The 17760-nt window shown below is 48.2% G+C and overlaps 1 protein-coding gene across 14 annotated transcripts in view; it reads right to left on the bottom strand.

Annotated features, from left to right (window-relative positions):
- Positions 1-7364: 7364 nt before the first annotated feature.
- STAU1 (staufen double-stranded RNA binding protein 1) overlaps positions 7365-17760 on the bottom strand; it is a 54359-nt gene continuing 43963 nt past the window's right edge. For 10 of the 14 annotated variants that reach the window (XM_025470357.3, XM_025470358.3, XM_049100223.1 and 7 more), the window contains 8 exons: positions 16981-17211; positions 14779-14922; positions 12813-12959; positions 11479-11554; positions 10960-11279; positions 10260-10382; positions 9608-9693; positions 7365-8890 (listed from right to left, as the gene is read on the bottom strand). In XM_025470357.3, coding sequence (XP_025326142.1) covers positions 8875-8890; positions 9608-9693; positions 10260-10382; positions 10960-11279; positions 11479-11554; positions 12813-12959; positions 14779-14922; positions 16981-17211 — 1143 coding nt within the window. In that variant the 3' untranslated portion in view covers positions 7365-8874. The remainder of the gene's footprint in view (positions 8891-9607; positions 9694-10259; positions 10383-10959; positions 11280-11478; positions 11555-12812; positions 12960-14778; positions 14923-16980; positions 17212-17760) is intronic. The other 4 variants (XM_049100222.1, XM_049100224.1, XM_025470365.3 and 1 more) reach the window with 1 other exon arrangement.

Genomic DNA, 17760 nt, shown 5'->3' on the forward strand with positions numbered 1-17760 from the left:
TTTTTTTTTCTTTTAAGGTTGTTTTCAAGTAACATTTTTTTGATTCTTTTATCTTCAACTGGCCACTGTCTCTTGAGGACTCCATATTGATGATAAGGTTGCTCCGATGTGCTTGCTCTCCCTTCACTGTCACGCTGTCACACGAGAGGATGCCTCGTTGTGTGTAGTCCTTTGTCCCCTGGGCTTTATCTGTAGGTCTCTTTTAAAGGGAGAAAAGTGAGAAACCATACTTGAGTTAACGACGGCAGAAGTAGGGCTGAGTGCTGGGCTTGGCAGTGCATAAAGGTTCCATTTCTTCTTTCCTGGGTCCAGTGTCTGGACTTCTGCATTCCTCAAAAGAGAATGTTCTCAGAGTCAAGATCAAATGGACTTGCTGCTGCTTTTTATCATGCTCCTCTCGGTGGCTAAAAGCCACATCTTATTTTACCTTGTATTGTAATTGGATCCTGGCTTGTGCTTTTTTTCCTGGAGTTGCTAGTTTGCTTTTTCATCCTGAGGGTCGCATGGTATCCCTTCAAGCTCTTCTCTGAGGTTCTCTTTTTACCGCACACTGCTCTTGGGGGCCAGGGTAACTTCCCAGATTGCTAGAGCTCCCTGGCAAACCTGCCACTTCCAGTGTTCCTGTTCCTTGGAAACAGAACGGGACATGAGCTTTTGGTTGAGAATCTGACAGGTCCACAATCCTGAATCATGGGAGGCACAGGACGTTCCCAGGTCACACAGCTGGATGGAACTGTGATTCACCCCCAGGCAGCATAGCCTCCTGAGCACAGGGCTTCCCGAAAGTTAGAAACAAGTAATTAATAAGGGGATGATGGTGAGGTATTCTGTTCAACGTGACCTTTTGTTCCTTGGAGAAACCGGGTGGCCCAGATGTGTGACTGCAAGGCCAGACTTGCCCTTGGGGCCACCCTGGGCTATTCCTAGGGACTGCTCTTTTGTAGGGCAAAGGAGCTTCATGGGCCATTGAAAATGACTTACGGTAATGGTAATTTCTGGTGGATTCCCTAGAAGAGCTAAGAAGTCCTGGTTACAGCCCACTGCCCATGGACAGCTCCCCTTATCCACCCACCCTTCTGCGTGGTATGTGTTAAAGGCTGTTTTTGAAACGCTCACATGTGGCTGGAAAATGCAGTCATAAATTCTACGGAGTTACGTATTTCTGGGTTTCCTCCCTTCTCAGACGATGTGCGAGAAAAACGTAGCAACAGGGAAGCGTTGCCCATGTGAACAAAGAGCCGCAATAGGCAGACCAGTGCTGAAGGGAGACCATTTAATGGGAAGTGGGAACAATTAGGAGAAAAGCAGCGTATTTACTGTGAACCATTAAGTTAGGGTCCCCCTTTCTGAGCCTAGTGGGGAGATGATTACTGCTCCCAGGTACCTGGGTTTCTGCAGCAAACATCAGCAGAGGAAGACCTCCTGATCTGTCTCCCAGGCGAGTCCACACGGCAAAGGGAAGAAGTAGAGCCCAGCACCCACCAGGTCCTGCCACTCACAGAGCAGGCTTAGTGTCCTGGGAAGGCGGGACAGCCCCCTACCATTATGGACCCAAGTGGAGGGAGGAAGTCGCTACTGTGGCCTGCTGAGCATCCTGATCAGAGAGGCTGCAAGACCCTCCCAAGGAGGGGCAGTGAACGAGGGGCATCCAAGGAGGGTGGGGGCAGTGAACGAGCTGAATGCCACGGGTTGCCCCAGCCACGTGAACACCTCGCCCTGGGCCCTGACTCTGCCACAAGACACTTGGCCGCCCCCCCTTCCCCCCCCCCCCCGCCGCCAGTGTCCTAAACAGGCTGTGTAGGACATGCCCTTCAGAACCAAGGCTAGACCCACTAGCACTAGCAAGTCTCCAGAGCCGGGGCAGGGCGTGTCCTGTTCAAAAGCAGCTTTTGTGGTGCTATAGGAAGAACGGGGGCTATAGGAAGAACGGCTGCCATTTACAGCTATTTTGTGTTAGGAAAAAACCACTACCAATGTCATTGCATAGAACAGTGATTCTCCGGGTACCACAGCATCACCTAGGACCTCGTTAGAAATTGACATTCTTTTTCTGAGTCCCAGACCTCCTACACTAGAAATTCTGGAATGGGACCCAGCAGCCTTTTACTAGCCCTCCACCTGATGCTCAGGGACTTAGGATAAAGCCAAGTAAAAGCGAATCAATCAAAAAGACACATGGACATGGTAAAAGCTGTGCACCCTGCTGGAAAGGGTCTGAAGCTTCATGGCCTCAAAAATAACATATTTAAAGATGTGAAATTAACCACTCTGGTTTTGCACAAAGGGAGAAAGAAAGGTAGGTCCTACTGGGAGCTGCGGGCCTCAGTGGACCTCTTACAAAACTCATCCATTCCCTACAATTCCAGTTGAGACAGATGCAAATTCTTGCTCTCATGGAATCTGTCACTATACATTTTCTTGGGAGACTTCTAGGGGGCTGGGGCCTTGCCTACATCCCCGTGGGAAGATAGGACAGAATGAGCAAGATTAGGACTATTTCTAGCATTGAATCTGGCAAATTTCTCTGCATCAGCTACCCTGGGTGGTAGACCAGGAGCGGCCAGCTAGTGTCTGGCAGTAATAAGAACCACAGAAGGTATTTACAAATAACTTCTAGAACCGGGCAGTCCTGGTGGCGCAGTGGTTTAGCGCCGCCTGCAGCCTAGGGCGTGATCCTGAAGACCCCGGATCGAGTCCCACGTCAGGCTCTCTGCATGGAGCCTGCTTCTCCCACTGCCTGTGTCTCTGCCTCTCTGTGTGTGTGTGTGTGTGTGTGTGTGTGTGTCTCAATGAATAAAATAAATAAAATCTTAAAAAAAAAAAACTACTAGAACCAGATGCTCAGAGAAGCTATTGCCATGTATGGTCTTAACTGTGAGAGAAGTGATTTTCTAATTTACAAATCGAGAAACAGGCACAGAGGTGAAATAATTGGAAGTCTCAGCAAAGAGGGCCAGGGTGGATGCACTGGCCAGCAGCTGTCTAGTTCAGCACACAGCCCTGCCCTCTGAGAAGGCCCCTGCCCAGTTCCTCTGCCACATGCAAATGTCTGTCCACCTACACTAGGCACCCTGGTTCTTCATGGGGTGAGCGCTTCACAGCACAGAAGCCTCGTCTACTTGGACGTCTGCCCTTTGCCATGCTGCTCCCTCATGCAGGCCATTGGGAAAATGTTACCTGGCCAAGACAAGCAATGACAAAAGTTGTCAAACCATCTCAGAAAGAGTTGGGCCAGGTCTAGAGCCACTCAGACTTTGGGGCTTTAAGGGGATGGACTGTCGCCGACAAATCTCCAGGCCCTAACTCCTCAGACTCAGCCACAAGCTAGCATGTCCCGCTCCCCCCCCCCCCCCCCCGCCCACGTTAGGGGAGGTCTGCACCTTTCTGGTTTCCTTAGGTGGGGTCTGACTCACCCTTCAACTGTATTGACACTGTTCTTGTCCTTGGGTCCAACAAGCCAAGCAAACACGGATGTCACATTAGGGCCCAGAGAACTTTCAGGCACGTCCTCCCAAACCAGTGGGCACAGGCTTGGCATACAGGACACACCAGCCACAGTTCTCCAGCGGGTATTTGTGCAGAAGAGCAAAGGCCTACGAGGCTTGCTTCCAAACCCTAGAAAATCGCCAGCCATTTCTTGGGGCAGCCTTTTTGGCAGCCAGAGGAAAATACATGATTAAAAAGGCAGATACCGAACACGGTCTCAATGACCGGATTTGGATAGGTCCTCTAATTAGGTCTGCTCACTAATCTATCCACGCTCAGCACCATTAGAGGTCAGAGACCGATTCACTGCTGCTTCTGCTGCCACCTAAGAAGGAAGGATGTCCTGATGAGCTGAAGCGACCAGAGCCCTCAGGATACGGCGGGGCGGGCACTGGCCTATCAGACGCTGCCGGCTTCTGGCCCTGCTCAACTATGTAACCGCACCATTTCATGTGCACTGCACACGTATCGTGAAAAGAACCATGTGTGAAAGGGGATAGAAAAAATAAGATGGAGGGTTTTGGGGGAACTTTCAAATTTTCTAATTTACTTTTAAATTTAAAATCATCAAAAAAACCACTAAAGACTACATTGTCATTGTAGGCCTAGAGGGTTTGTCCGTCAAAGTAGGTTTTGAATTATTTTTGGGAACACTACAAAGGAAATAATATCCTTTTTTATTTGAAAGATCTTTTTAAAAAAAGATTTTATTTACTTATTCATGAGAGAGAGAGAGGGACTGGCAGAGACACAGGCAGAGGGAGAAGCAGGCTCCATGTCGGGAGCCCGACGCGGGACTTGATCCCGGGACTCCAGGACCACGCCCTGGGCCAAAGGCAAGCGCCAAACTGCTGAGCCACCCAGGGATCCCTATTTGAAAGATTTTTAAGTAATCTCTACACCCAACATGGCACTTGAACTCAAATCTGAGATCAAGAGTCACAATCTCTGCTGACTGAGCCAGCCAGGTACCCGCAAAGGAAATCTATTTTAAAAACTAAACTTGGGGGACACATGGGTGGCCCAGTGGGTTAAGTGGCCAACTCTTGATTTCGGCTCAGGTCACGATCTCAGTGTTGTGAGATCAAGCTCCGTGTTGGGCTCTGTGCTCAGCGGGAAGTCTGCTTGAAGATTCTCTCCCTATCTCTCTGCGTGTGTGCACTCTAAAATAAATCTTAAAAAAATTACACTTGGGCTATTAAGCACATCACATACTAAGCAAAGCAGTACAAATTTCCTAAATTGTATATAATTTTGCTAATAAAACATGGATTCTATTTAAATTACAAAGAAGTCTAATTATAATTAGAATAAGGTGCTTTCACATTTATGGGTTTTTATTTTTATTTTTTAAGATTTTATTTATTCATGAGAGACACAGAAATAGAGACAGAGACACAAGCAGAGGGAGAAGCAGGCTCCATGCAGGAAGCCCGACGCAGAACTCGATCCCGATCCCGGGTCTCCAGGATCACGCCCTGGGCCGAAGGCAGGTGCCAAAACACTGAGCCACCCGGGCTGCCCCATTTAATGGTTTTTTTAAAAAAAGATTTAATTGACACAGCGCATGCGCCCAAAGCAGGGAGAACAGCAGGGAGAGGGAGAAGCAGGCCCCCCCATGGAACAGGGAGCCTGACACATGGGGCTTGATCCCAGGATCACCACCTCAGCCGAAGGCAGACACCCAACCAAGCCACCCAGATGCCCTCACGTTCACTTTCAGGTGTATATTCTACGTATACACTGTATCCATCAAATACAGCAGTGCAAGTGTAGGGACAAGAAATTCCAAGAAAACACTGGTGCTGCTTTTATGCATCGAAACCTTTGCCCTCATCTCTCGAGTTAGCCATTGCCTCTTAGAAGCCTCCACATTTCTTTTAAAAACCTATTGAAGAAAATTGGGCTAATTTCTCCCCACCAATCCAGCAATGCTCAAGTACTTAGAAAATCTATTTATGGATTTGGAAATTTCAAGTAAATTTTTGTCTCTTTTTAAGGGCACACACCTTAAACCAGAGATGGTAGTGGCCGTGCCAGTCCCCCTAACAGACCCTGGGATCCAGGCCAAGGCGGCTGTCACTGGGCATTCACCCCGCAAAGCTACGCCTGTCTGGTCGGTGAACAGGGAAAGGAAACCTAGTGTCAGAAGTGACCTTTTTTCTAAGAGCTGTAGGTCACATTCCTGTGGCCCAAGAAGGCCTTTTAAAACCAATAAAACAGCCAGCTCTGGGGAAATTGTCTTTACTCATTAAAATCCCCCAAGGAGAAGAAGAACTTTACAGTCCTGCTATAACACCTGCGCACTCCCTGTGGGTGATCGGGGCCCAACCCTGTCTGTCCCAAGGACCACGAGAGCCTCTCCCCTCTGAGGATCCACAAATCCTAAGACCCACAGTAGTCTTGTGGCCTGACCTCTAGTACCTCTGATTACTTTAGACCTGCCTCTTAGGCACCTCCCTGTCTCCTTTCCTGCCTGCAGTCTGGAAACCAGGACTGCCACGTACTGTCCCTGGGGCAGAAGCACCTTGTTTTGGCTCTAAGGTTCTTGTAAGTCTGAGAGCACAAATGGGCAGAGAAGGGAGTGCAGACTCCCTTCCCGGGCAGCTCTGTCCAAGCCTGCCGAGGAGCCCTCTGCAGCAGAAGACGGCGGCAGGGGGTGAGAGCTTACAACCTAAGAACATCCAAGGACATCCTTCCAAAATAGCCAAAGAGTTTGTCACCCTTGGAAAACTGCCTTTCCAGGAAACCTGGAAATCCTTTTACACCATCCCCAATAATCGGGGAAACTTGCCCATTCTGGAGTTTTGGCAATCAGGACCAAACAGCCACCTAGAAGTTGCGAATTACTTCAAAAATGGGACCATTCTCTTCCTATCTTCCTTTTGCAGCATGGGGGTCGTGGGGGGGGGGGGGGAGTGTAAGGCAGGGAGCAGAGTGCGGGTGGAGGCGGGTGGAGGCGGCATGGCCGCGAGATGCGTGAGGACACTGAGCAGCAGTGGCAGGCAGTAGGTGGCTGCAAGGCGGGGGGGTTGGCTACAGTCTCGGTACTGGGGAAGATACTAAGATACACAGAGGAGGGCCGTGAGGAATCACTATCAGTGCAGGGCTTCTAGATGTATGTACACTGGATGAGTGTACACACATGGACACACGCACATGCACACCTAGACACAGACCTGTTTCATCTATTTCTGCTCAGAAGGCCTAGAAAACCCCCAGTAGCAGTGAGTGCTCTGAGGCCCGGATTTTGGTGGTTTCATTTGTTTTTTGATTTGTTTTGTTGAGTAATATTCTGTGCTCAGCTTGGGGCTTAAATTCACCACTCTAAACTCATCACATGCTCTTTGGACTGAGCCAGCCAGGTGCCCCCCAGACCCTGGTTTTAGATGCTGTCGTCATGAAAGGGGACCAGAGCTCCTTGGAGAAATGGCAGACTCCAGGACTGGGGAAGGGGACAGGTTTTTCCTTTCATGGCTTTTTATCCCTGCAATGCTGACGAACCCCCTTCTGACCATGTCATTCTGGCAGTCCAGCCCACAGGCCAGTTCATAAGAGCGAACCACCTTTATGAGCATCTTCCAAAAATACAAACCAGAAAGCTGCCAGGCCATTTCCCAGCGGCCTGGTTGCTGTGCCTCACCTGGACTCCTCTGGGTGTGAGAGCACCTGCAGGACGGGAGGAGACTAGCAGTTGGCAAGCGGGGGTGGGGGTGGGAGTGGTGGTCCTCTCCTCCTCTGGCTCACTTCTTTGGGTGACAGTGTCTGGTCCAGACAAGAGGCACCTCCCCTCACCCAGGTGCCCACACGCCGCACTTTCACACCCTCACTCACATCTTCCCTCACCTTCTTTAGTTACTGCTCAAAAGGACCAAAAATTCATTAGTAGCTGTTTATTGATCAATGGTTTGATATAAAGTTATTTCAGATCTTCAGAATTTTGCCCAAACAGAAGTCACGAGCATTACAAAGTGTTTTTTTTTTTCCTTCTTAAAAAAAGGGTAAGAGGCAGGTTGGGAGGGAACCAACCTAGCAGTAGTGGCATTTGAGAATAAATTAACAAAAAAAAAAAAAAATTTAGTATTACCATTTATTGGTGACAAACACTAAGTTTTACTTACATTCCATGGGGAGAAGAAATTCCAGCGTAAACAATGAATTGAAGCAGAACTTAACTTGCAAGGCTACGGTGCTTTTCATCTGGACCATATGCAGGACCTTACTGCACAGCTTCTGTGCACAGTAACACAACATCAAAAGCAACACAGTTTCAGAGATAAACACAGGTCATTCTTTTCAGCCCTACATGGAGATGTAATCAACAGTACAAAGCACTCAAGGAAAATCCATCTGCGGGTTTATATGTACTACATGGAGACCATATCCTGTAGTGTAGTGAAAGCTACGTGTCCTCAAGAGCCATATGTATATACACACAATTTTTTTAATAATCTTTAAAACAAAGATCAAAGTTCATTTGTTTAAGTCCTGTTGCATTAACAAAAATAAAATAGAAAAGGAACCAAATGATCATTAAAGTTTAAAATTCCTAAATCGTCCAATTTATACAACTGTGGGAGACTTCATCAAGGACTCTGAGAAGTCCAGGACTGTTTCAGGCAAACCAGAGGGCACGCTATTTGCAGCACTGAAATGGTCCTGGGTTAGTCCAATAAAGTCAAAATGTATAACCACATACACATGGATATGATCTTTGCTGATTAGATTACTGAGTCAGTCTCAGACAAGTTTCTAAACTGTGCTATGTAACTAGATACAATTGAGAAACTCTCAGATGAAAATTTATATAGTGTCATTTTCAATCAAAAGAAAATAATAAAACTAAGAATATGTATCTCTTTTGGGAGAGAAAGCAGTGGTGATGGTGTGGGTGCCACAGGAGGTGGGGGCCAGAGCACACTAGAATGGTTAGTTGGCGCTGAGTAGGAAGCATTTGATTTTCTCTGGTGCTTTCAGCTCTGGGACTGGTGTACGGCCCCTCTCCCCAGCAGGGGTGTCCAGGGTTTGTCCCAAGGGTTTGAGTGAGCCAGTCTGAGAAAGGGTCGTGCTCTGTTTCCTGTTTCTTTCACACAGCCCCAACAGCAGCGACCACAGCCCAGCACCGAGGTGCATGGGGCCACTGGGCAGGCTCTGCTGTGCCCCCCTCCCCGGCAGCGGCCTGTGTGTGGGGACAAAACACAGCACCCTCGAGCGCAGCCCCAGCCGCCTCCTTGTGTTCCCGTCTTCGTCACCACTGCCGCCTCTGGTTCTTTACCCAGCACGTCTCTCAGCCCACTGGAGGTATCAGAAATTCCAAATTCTCAAAGCAGTTTCAGTATTTTCAGTATATATGTTGGGGTTTTACAACGGTTCGTGGCCAGAAAAGGTTCAGCACCTCCCACACCTTCAAGGAAGAAAAAAATGAAAATGATGCCAGTTTTGAAATATAAGAGAACTTAACCCATGTTAAAAGAAGAAATTAGTAGACACTGAAGTCCAATAGGCACCAGTTTATGATCACTGAGTTCAAGTTTTCTCAAGATGTACCACCAAGTGAAAAAAGCAATGAGGAGAATGCGTGTAGTATGTGATCTCCAGGAGAAAAGGAGTAACGTAAAGAAAGGACTGTATTTGGGACTCCTGGGTGGCTCAGTGGTTGAGCGTCTGCCTTTGGCCCAGGGCGTGATCCTGGAGACCTGGGATCGGGTCCCACATCGGGCTCCCTGTGTGGCGCCTGCTTCTCTCTGCCTGTGTCTCTGCCTCTCTGGGTGTGTGTGTGTCTCTCATGAATAAATAAATAAAATCTTAAAAAAAAAAAAAAAAAAAAGGGCTGTATTTGCACAAAGAAACACATAGGAAAGACAGGAAAAAAACTAACACGTGATCTCTGGGCCGGGGCTGCATGAGGGGCAGAGCTGACCACTGGGCACCTCTGAAAATCACTGTGGGTCTGAACCCTGTGAATGTATTACCTATTCAAAATTTTAAAAAAACTAGAGCTCTGCCCACAACTAGGGAGACCTTTCAGGGATAGGGACAAAAGTGATGGAGGGGAGGGAGTGTCCCGCTACTGAGTTGAACAGTTTGAACTTAATGCAAATGAACAGAACAGCTCACTCACACAGACATTGGTCCATTTCCTGTTCTTGGCATCTCTGTACTCGGTTGGTCCAACTCAGACAGCAACTTTAAGATGTTCAGTGCAGCCTAGCAGGGACGAAAGAGAGAATCAGAGCACGACCCCCCACCCCAGGGCCACAGCACAAGACCCTGTTTGAACAGGGAGGCAAGGGACCACACAGGCAGTCCCACTAAACCACACTTTGTCTTAATGTTTCAACTTTTAATCTGAAATACAAATTACAAAATAAATTATCCATGTTTACCTCCCTGAATCACTACCTCTGTTAAATTTTATTATATCCTTTAGTATTTTTGACTTTGTGGCAGACTATGTAGTTTGAATCCTGCTTTAAAACAAAACCCTGTTGCTGCCCGAACTTGGGCCTGTGGTCTGCGTTCTGGAAGATGAATGGACATGGCTCATGGCAGAGCTCCAGGATCCAAGTCCCATCCCCCAGGTCAGCACTTCCTTCAGGGGAAGGAGTATCTAAAGCTGATGAATTCTGATGATGAGCAATCAATCCAACAAACTAAGGAAGAAATCTTCAAAAATATGAAATCTATAAAACCACCAAAGTCTACGGGAGACCCTTTATCCCATCTTCCCAAGGCCAGCAAGAGTCAGGGGCCAGGACCACTGGGTAACGTACCATGTCATGGCAGGACTCCACATCCTTTCCAATACCGTGGCTGATCAGAGGTGGCTGAGAGGAGCAATTGATAAGAGATACAAATTCGTTCTTGTTGTTTTTGGGGAAGTCTTTGTATTCAACCTGAGGGGAAAAGAAAGCTGAGGCCAAGAAGGGAAGTGGCAAATATGGCCGGGGCCCAGCAGACAGGGAGGGACACCTCTTTCCCCCGCTCTCAAGCTGACATGGCTCCACCAACTCCTGCTCTGTTGGCAAGACCCTGTCAGAGGGGCCTGCTGCTAGGGGCCCCAGCTTCTACAATCTTCCAAGAACCTTGATGTCTAACCAAAAAGCCTAGTCGGGGGTGGGCAGGTAGTGGGGGAGACTAAACACCTGGTCTGAAAGAAGCCGTATCTTTTACTAGGCAGAAAGGACCAGAATACTGAAACCATTCTCGCTATAACTACCATTAAGATTAGAAAATTTGTTATTATGGTCAGCTTGGATTTTTTTTTAATATTTATTACCAAAGACAAGCTTACTCTGTTACCATACAGGCTTGTCCAACTTTCCCTACCCTCCTCCACCCTCCCAGTGTGCCCTCCACCTCTTCCTCTATATATAAAGATCCCGATTTAATAAACTAGGTGCAAGACTCATTTTCTGAGAAAACCCCCAAAAAGATGACTGCACTGAGGTGCAGCTCAGGCCTGATAGTTACCTGGAATCCCTGGACTCTGGAAAGATAGTCCAGCTGCTCAGAGGGTCTTGTAAGAGGTCCATGGGGTACGTGGCCTGAAGAGATGTTATTCTTTAAAATGGTCTCGGCTGTGGGCGAGGTGCCCCCATACAACAATTCACGGGCTATCATGGCAGTTACCGTGGCCTTGGCAGGGTTCGGAGCAGCCCTGGTGAAATCTTTGGTGTGGTGTCCTTGACTGACTCCTACGGCCTGGGCCACCTCGGGCACCATGGGAAGAATCCCAGCGGGCAGCTGCTGATGACTCAGATAAGGCATCCTAAACTCATCCTCTTTATTGCCTAGGGAGGGATACACACACAGGTCAACAGGAGGCCACATGCGCTGCTGGGAAAGACCTCCTCCAACCCACTGGCCCTTCCTCAGAGCACACAACGACACGGGGAGGACGCAGAACTCAACACTGCTCGTTGTTCCAGGAACCACGCAAATCCCAGAATCACATTCAGATCAAGACAATATTAACAGTTTCACACTTACTAGTCCCATTTTCATCCCCAGAGCCAGGTTCAAAAAAGGTTACTTTTCTTCCATCCCCTGTTTTTTTTATTGGTGTCTTAAAAAAACAAAAAAAGAAAGTCCATGAGCATAAATCAAACTTTTGTGAAATTAGTTCCTACTCTCTCAAACTATACAAATTCCAACCTGCGTTAATCTGTGGTTTATAGTCCTTCTGAAACATGGACAGGTAACTAGCAGAAAAGCCCTGCCCCCAGGCGGGACCACTGATTGGCTCGCACTGTCCCGGCAGCCTCCACGAGAGGGAGCTAACAATCACCCAGTATGCTCCTGCCCACACTGCCTGTCCTCCACGAGAGGGAGCTAACAATCACCCTGAGCCAGGTGTTGAAATCAGCTCTGTGCTCACAGAAAGACAAGGGAACATTTACCCAGAGAGAGCCAGAGATGCTAGACTGGTAGAGCCCAAGGTAGGAAAAGAGGCTTTTAGATGAAAGCTAAACAAGGATTCTTCTGGAACTAATAGCCAATTAAAAGGGAAGGTGACATTTCGAAAGATAACAGATGCAGGGAAAAAGAGATAAAAATGTTGTTAAACACGGGTCTTCTGAGAAGGTAAGGATGTTATGAATCCTCTAACAGATTTTGGAATAAAAATCCCCAAAACCGACTCCAGGATCTATGCCGATTCTCTGATGAGTGTCTGTGGTGGCCACAGCAGATGCCACGGCCCATGGCTGGCACAGCTGGCTCTGGAAGGGAATCCATCCTGGGACTTCTCAGTGGAAGAAACAAGCTCTGTCAAGGACATGCTTGAGGGTACTGAGGGTACTGCTTACCAATCTCGGCTTTTATCTAGTGTTCAATTCATAAAGAAAAAAAAAGCCCGAATCTCAACTACAGCCTTAGTTCCATAAATCACACTCTGTTGGTGTCCCAGGAAATCCAATGCTTGCTTCCCAGCTAGCAGAAGCCTAACACTGGTGGATCTTTCATGCAGGCCTCACTGTGAGAGGACAGAATCAGACACTTTCATCCCCAGCCCACTGGCCCATCACCCTATGGGTGGAGAGGAGCAAGTTGCCCTCCAGTGAAGCGTCCCCGACCACAGAGACATGGAAACAAGAACGACTTAACCCAGAGCCACACTCGGGAGCCGTGGACATGCAAGTTCCCTTCTGACCATATTACAATGCTCCGAATGGACAGGACGCTGCTCAGCAGGGCTGCTTTACTGCCAGGAGGATGAAGCCTTGCCCTGAAGCTCGGCCCCGGAGGCGCCAGAGTCCCCTAGGACGAAGCGAGGAGGTCATCTTGCAATTAGAGAGCAAGGACACAGAGCCCCGAGCAGTCACCTTCTCCTCTGATTTGAGGGCTGGTTTGGTGGGCTGAGCCTGTGGGACTTTGAAACCAAGGATCTCCAGCATGTTCTCGGCTGCGTTGCGTTTGGCCACCTTCTTATTGGTGCCTGCTCCTTCTGCGGTGTGGTTTCCCACCTTCACCTGCATGAGGACGAAGTCAGGACTCAGACCAGTGCTGACCCCTCCAGAGTGAAGACTGGTCAGGCATCGGTGTGCTGGCAAAAGAACCCAACAACGGCCAGAGGCTCAACGGTTGCCCCAGGGTGCCCGTGGCAGCCCCACACAGACGCTCAGGACCTTGGAGAGCACTGGCTGCCCGCGGCAGCCACTATTACACAGGAGGTTACAGCAGCTCAGAATTACTTGGACAGACAGAGGTAATCAGTTCTGAAAGCTCACCACTCCCTAGTGTGACTCCCATCTCAAACCTCTCTGTGCTTCTGGGGTTCTTCATACCAGTGGCATCTGTGTGCTGCCATATAGCCCCCTGCCCAGCCTGGGACCCTAGGGGCCACTCGGACAGCCTGCGAACAGCCGTGCACAGAGTGACCACCCCATGGAAACCTGCCAACGCTACGCAGCACGCCTTCGGCGCTTTCTTGTCTCCTCTAGACTTACATGATGGAGGAAAATCAATGATGCAAATTAAGCTTAAAAGTGTGTCGAGTCTGCAGCCAGGGTGCTGTGACTGCACAAAAGACAGGAACATCCATCCAATCTCTGAAAACTATCTGATTCAACAAGGTCACTCATTGTTCACAACTGAGGGAAGTTCCAACATGTCTTGTTTTACTTTCATCTTGTAAACAAAAATACCAACCGATTCTCATGCTAGAACTACGTTCCTTTGTCAACGGCATGAGCAGTCTCTCTGCTTGAACTGGACAGTAAGCAAGCATTTAGATGCACTCTGATTTTACAACACTGTCGATGACAGCTATGCTGAAGTGACAGATGGAGAAAATCAACAGTAAAGAGTATTATATACTTCATATATTATTTGTAAACTGTGCTATCCATCCTGTCAGTGACATTCACACAAGTGTACACATCTATACACACAGCATCCCCCCTTTCCACCAGGCCATCCTCCCTTAAGAGAGTTCATTCTTACACATACTCCAACACATACCACCGTTATAAATCCCTTTCAGGCTGGTCTGGATCAAAGACCAGAACCAAAAAGTCCATGTCACAGAACTGAGAGTCAAGGACACCTTCCCTGGCCTGTGGAAAGGGCTCTGGGGTTGAATTCTGCCCTTGCCATCTACCAGCTTTGATCTTGGCCAAATTATTGATCCTCTCAGCACGCTACCATCTTCCTTTAGCCTGAAAGGACCAGGACTTCTCCTGCCTTCTGCCTGGATAGTTATAACACACTTGGCTAAGTGACGGTGCTTCAGAAGTCATGAACTGCTATGCAAAAGTATTGTTTTGGCTTTTTTTCAAGTATTGGGTTTTTCACCAGAAAATACTATTAAATTCAAATCACAACGTAGACTGCCGATACGACCAACCGTTCCACAAGTACAAGGAAAACACTGCACTAATCCGAAGTGTAATCCCAATCTAAGAAGAGCCAGCCCTAAACTCCAGATTCTACAGATGGATTAGGAGGAACAGGAACAGATCGTTTCACAGAATTCACAAGATTTACCTTTTGAAAAAAAAACAATACAAACTTCCAGGAGATGTAATGAAGAGAAACACTCTTCCTCTGTGCAACCCCACACCCTAGCAATCATGACCTGGAGCACCCCACCCCCAAGGGCATATTTTAAGGCATCAAATCACTGCAAGCGATATGGTTAACACTGCTAATGTCTGATGGCAGGGAGGGGGCCCACTGGGCTGGTGCACGGTTCCTGACCTTCACAGGAAGGCACCGAGCCCCTGGACCCCATCCAGCTGAGATGGGGCATGGTCAGAGAAGGGCTGCCCACAACCCATGCTGACCTACCTGCATCACAAACTCTCTGCGGCGTGGGAGGCCTCGCTCTGTGAGGAGCATGTACTCTGGCTCCTTCTCCTTTTTCGCCTGTTGGATCTGGGCCAGTCTGCTAATCGGGTTCATTCCCTGGCCACAGTCTGTGCTGCTCTGTAGCTGAGGAACAATTAATGTAGAAACTATGTGCCACGTTAGCCACAGAAAGGACCTTGCCAATTCAGAGATCAGGACAGAACATAACATTACTTTTATGTTAATCTAAGTGCCCAGAATTAATCAGCTCTTTTTAAAACCGTCTTAAAATTAAAAGATGCTTAATGATTTTCTAGGATTGTTCTGAGGTGATTTTTTTTTTAAAGATTTTATTTATTCATGAGAAACGGAGGGGGGGGTGCGGGGGGCAGAGACACAGGCAGAGGGAGAAGCAGGCTCCATGCAGGGAGCCCAAGGTGGGACTCGATCCCGGGTCTCCAGGATCACACCCTGGGCTGAAGGTGGCGCTAAACCAGTGAGCCACATAGGCTGCCCCTGAGGTGACTTTTTTTAAAGGTCCTCCTGGAAAACCAACATCAATATCCCATGGCAGGTGGGCAAGCATCCCTGAAACATCTTTTTAACAAGAAATTTCTATTTGACAATGAAGAGAGAAAAAATACAAAAATACACTATTCCTAAAATTCCCCCAAAAGTCTGTGTTAGAAGATGGGTCCCCAGCTTTCTTAACAAGGGCTCAAAATCCAGAAACAAAACAAACACAACCTTAAGCTGACACCATGTGGAAAGAACCTAAGAATCCCACAGTTCAGGCAGCCCTTGGTGGCTCAGTGGTTTAGCGCCGCCTTCAGCCCAGGGCTTGATCCTGGAGACCCAGGATCGAGTCCCATGTCGGGCTCCCTGCGTGGAGCCTGCTTCTCCTACTGCCTGTGTCTCTGCCTCCCTCCCTCCCTCCCTCTCTCTCTCTGTGTCTCTCACGAATAAATAAAATCTTAAAAAAAAAAAAAAAAAGAATCCCACAGTTCCTCCCCAGTGCCAAGGAATGCTCGTGTGGGGTGATTTCTAGAAGCTGCAGCAGTAGATACAGTGTGCTCACTCCTGTGCACTGGGTCTAACAGAGTGTGAAACTCCAGCTGGCCCTTGAACAAGGGTTTGAACTGTGCAGGTCTACTTAGAAGTGGATTTTTTCTGGTAATACAGTACAGTATAGTAAATGTATTTTCTGTTCCTTATGACTTCCTTAATAATGTTCGCTTTTGGGATGCCTGGGTGGCTCAGTGGTTGAGCGTCTGCCTTTGGCCCAGGGCATGATCCTGGAGTCCTGGGACTGAGTCCCACATCGGGCTCCCTGCATGGAGCCTGTTCTCCCTCTGCCTATGTCTCCGCCTCTCTGTGTGTGTGCCTCATGAATAAATAAAATCTTAAAAAAAAAAAAAAAGAATAATGTTCGCTTTTCTCCAGATTACTGTGCAAACATAGCATTTAACACACACATATAATACAATATTTAATATATAAAACGTATTAATTGACCATTGTGTTATTGGTTAAACTTCCGGCCAACAGTAGGCCATCAGTGGTTAAGTTTCTGGGGAGTCAAAAGTTAAACCCAAGTTTTCCATTGTGGGGTGGGGGTGGTGGTCAGCAATCCTAACCCCTATGCTGTTCAAAGGCCAATCTTGATATTGACAATCATAGAATGGACCCTAGTATTCCTAAACATGCCCAAATGGACTCCTGTCCCTTCCTTGGGCAGGGGAGTAGGGGGCTAGTATAATTTTTGACAGGTACATGACAGGCTTAAAAAATCCCACAGAATAAGAAGGTGTTTGGTGAAATGTCTCACTCCTACACCTGCCCCAGATGTCTTTCCTCCCATAAATCTGCTTTGCACTTGTACCAGTGCAGCCGTCAACGAGACGGAAGAAGGACAATGCAGCCATTCTTTCTGCAGGTGCACACAGCTCCCATGATCATCCCCTCATCCACGGCCAAGGGCATACAGCTGCAGGTGCCTCTGCTGATCCCGCAGTGTCCCATCTTTGCCTGACCAGACGCTCCCAGGAGAACTACACCAGGCAGCCTCTGTACCAGGCCTAGCAGATGGCATGTCAGCACCCATCTCCTGTCACTAGGGTCAGCAACCTAGTGAATCTCCTAAACCACCCTCCAGCCATTAACAGGCCATGGAAATACCCTCTCCGATCAAGAGGCTCTTACCCTGACTATGGATTTTGTTTTCTTTTTGATTCTGGGCTTCACACGCTCGACTGTAGGCAGGGGTGGTAGCTTCTTCAGCTCCTCAAGGACGGCGATAGCAGCATTTTTCTTTGAAATCTTCTTGCTCTTCCCTTCACCTTCCCCCACAAACTCCCCAACCGACACCTTGGTCACAAAGCTCTTCATGTGGGGGGGGCCACTCTCCCGGGCAACCTGTTTTAGAGGGAAAGACTGAGTGGAAGCGTGACAGACACTTACTGCAAGTGGCAGGGCACACTGCTTAGCGTACTACCTCCCAGGAAACACAGAGAAAGGGGAGCTATGGACAGGACCTCATCAATGAACAGCAGCAAAAGGAAACAGTGACAGTCCTGAATGCTTTTCTTCCCTTTTTCCTTATTTTTCAGACTTATTAATGTCTTTCTTTCAGAAAGAAAGCTGTCCCAGCAAAGCCCAGAAATAACTGCAACACAAGGGGTTCAAGTTTAATATTTGCTCTGAGCCTCCAGCCAAGCCCGAGCTTATTAAACACTGGTTGCTGTGCAGCTTTAAAAAAGAACAAGAAGGGATCCCTGGGTGGCGCAGCGGTTTAGCGCCTGCCTTTGGCCCAGGGCGCGATCCTGGAGACCCGGGATCGAATCCCACGTCAGGCTCCTGGTGCATGGAGCCTGCTTCTCCCTCTGCCTATGTCTCTGCCTCTCTCTCTCTCTCTCTGTGTGACTATCATAAATAAATGAAAAAAAAAAAAAAGAACAAGAAATTTCTAAGCACTGACAGTGA

The sequence above is a fragment of the Canis lupus genome, chromosome 24, assembly GCF_003254725.2.
Source record: "Canis lupus dingo isolate Sandy chromosome 24, ASM325472v2, whole genome shotgun sequence".
NCBI classification, from domain to species: domain Eukaryota; kingdom Metazoa; phylum Chordata; class Mammalia; order Carnivora; family Canidae; genus Canis; species Canis lupus.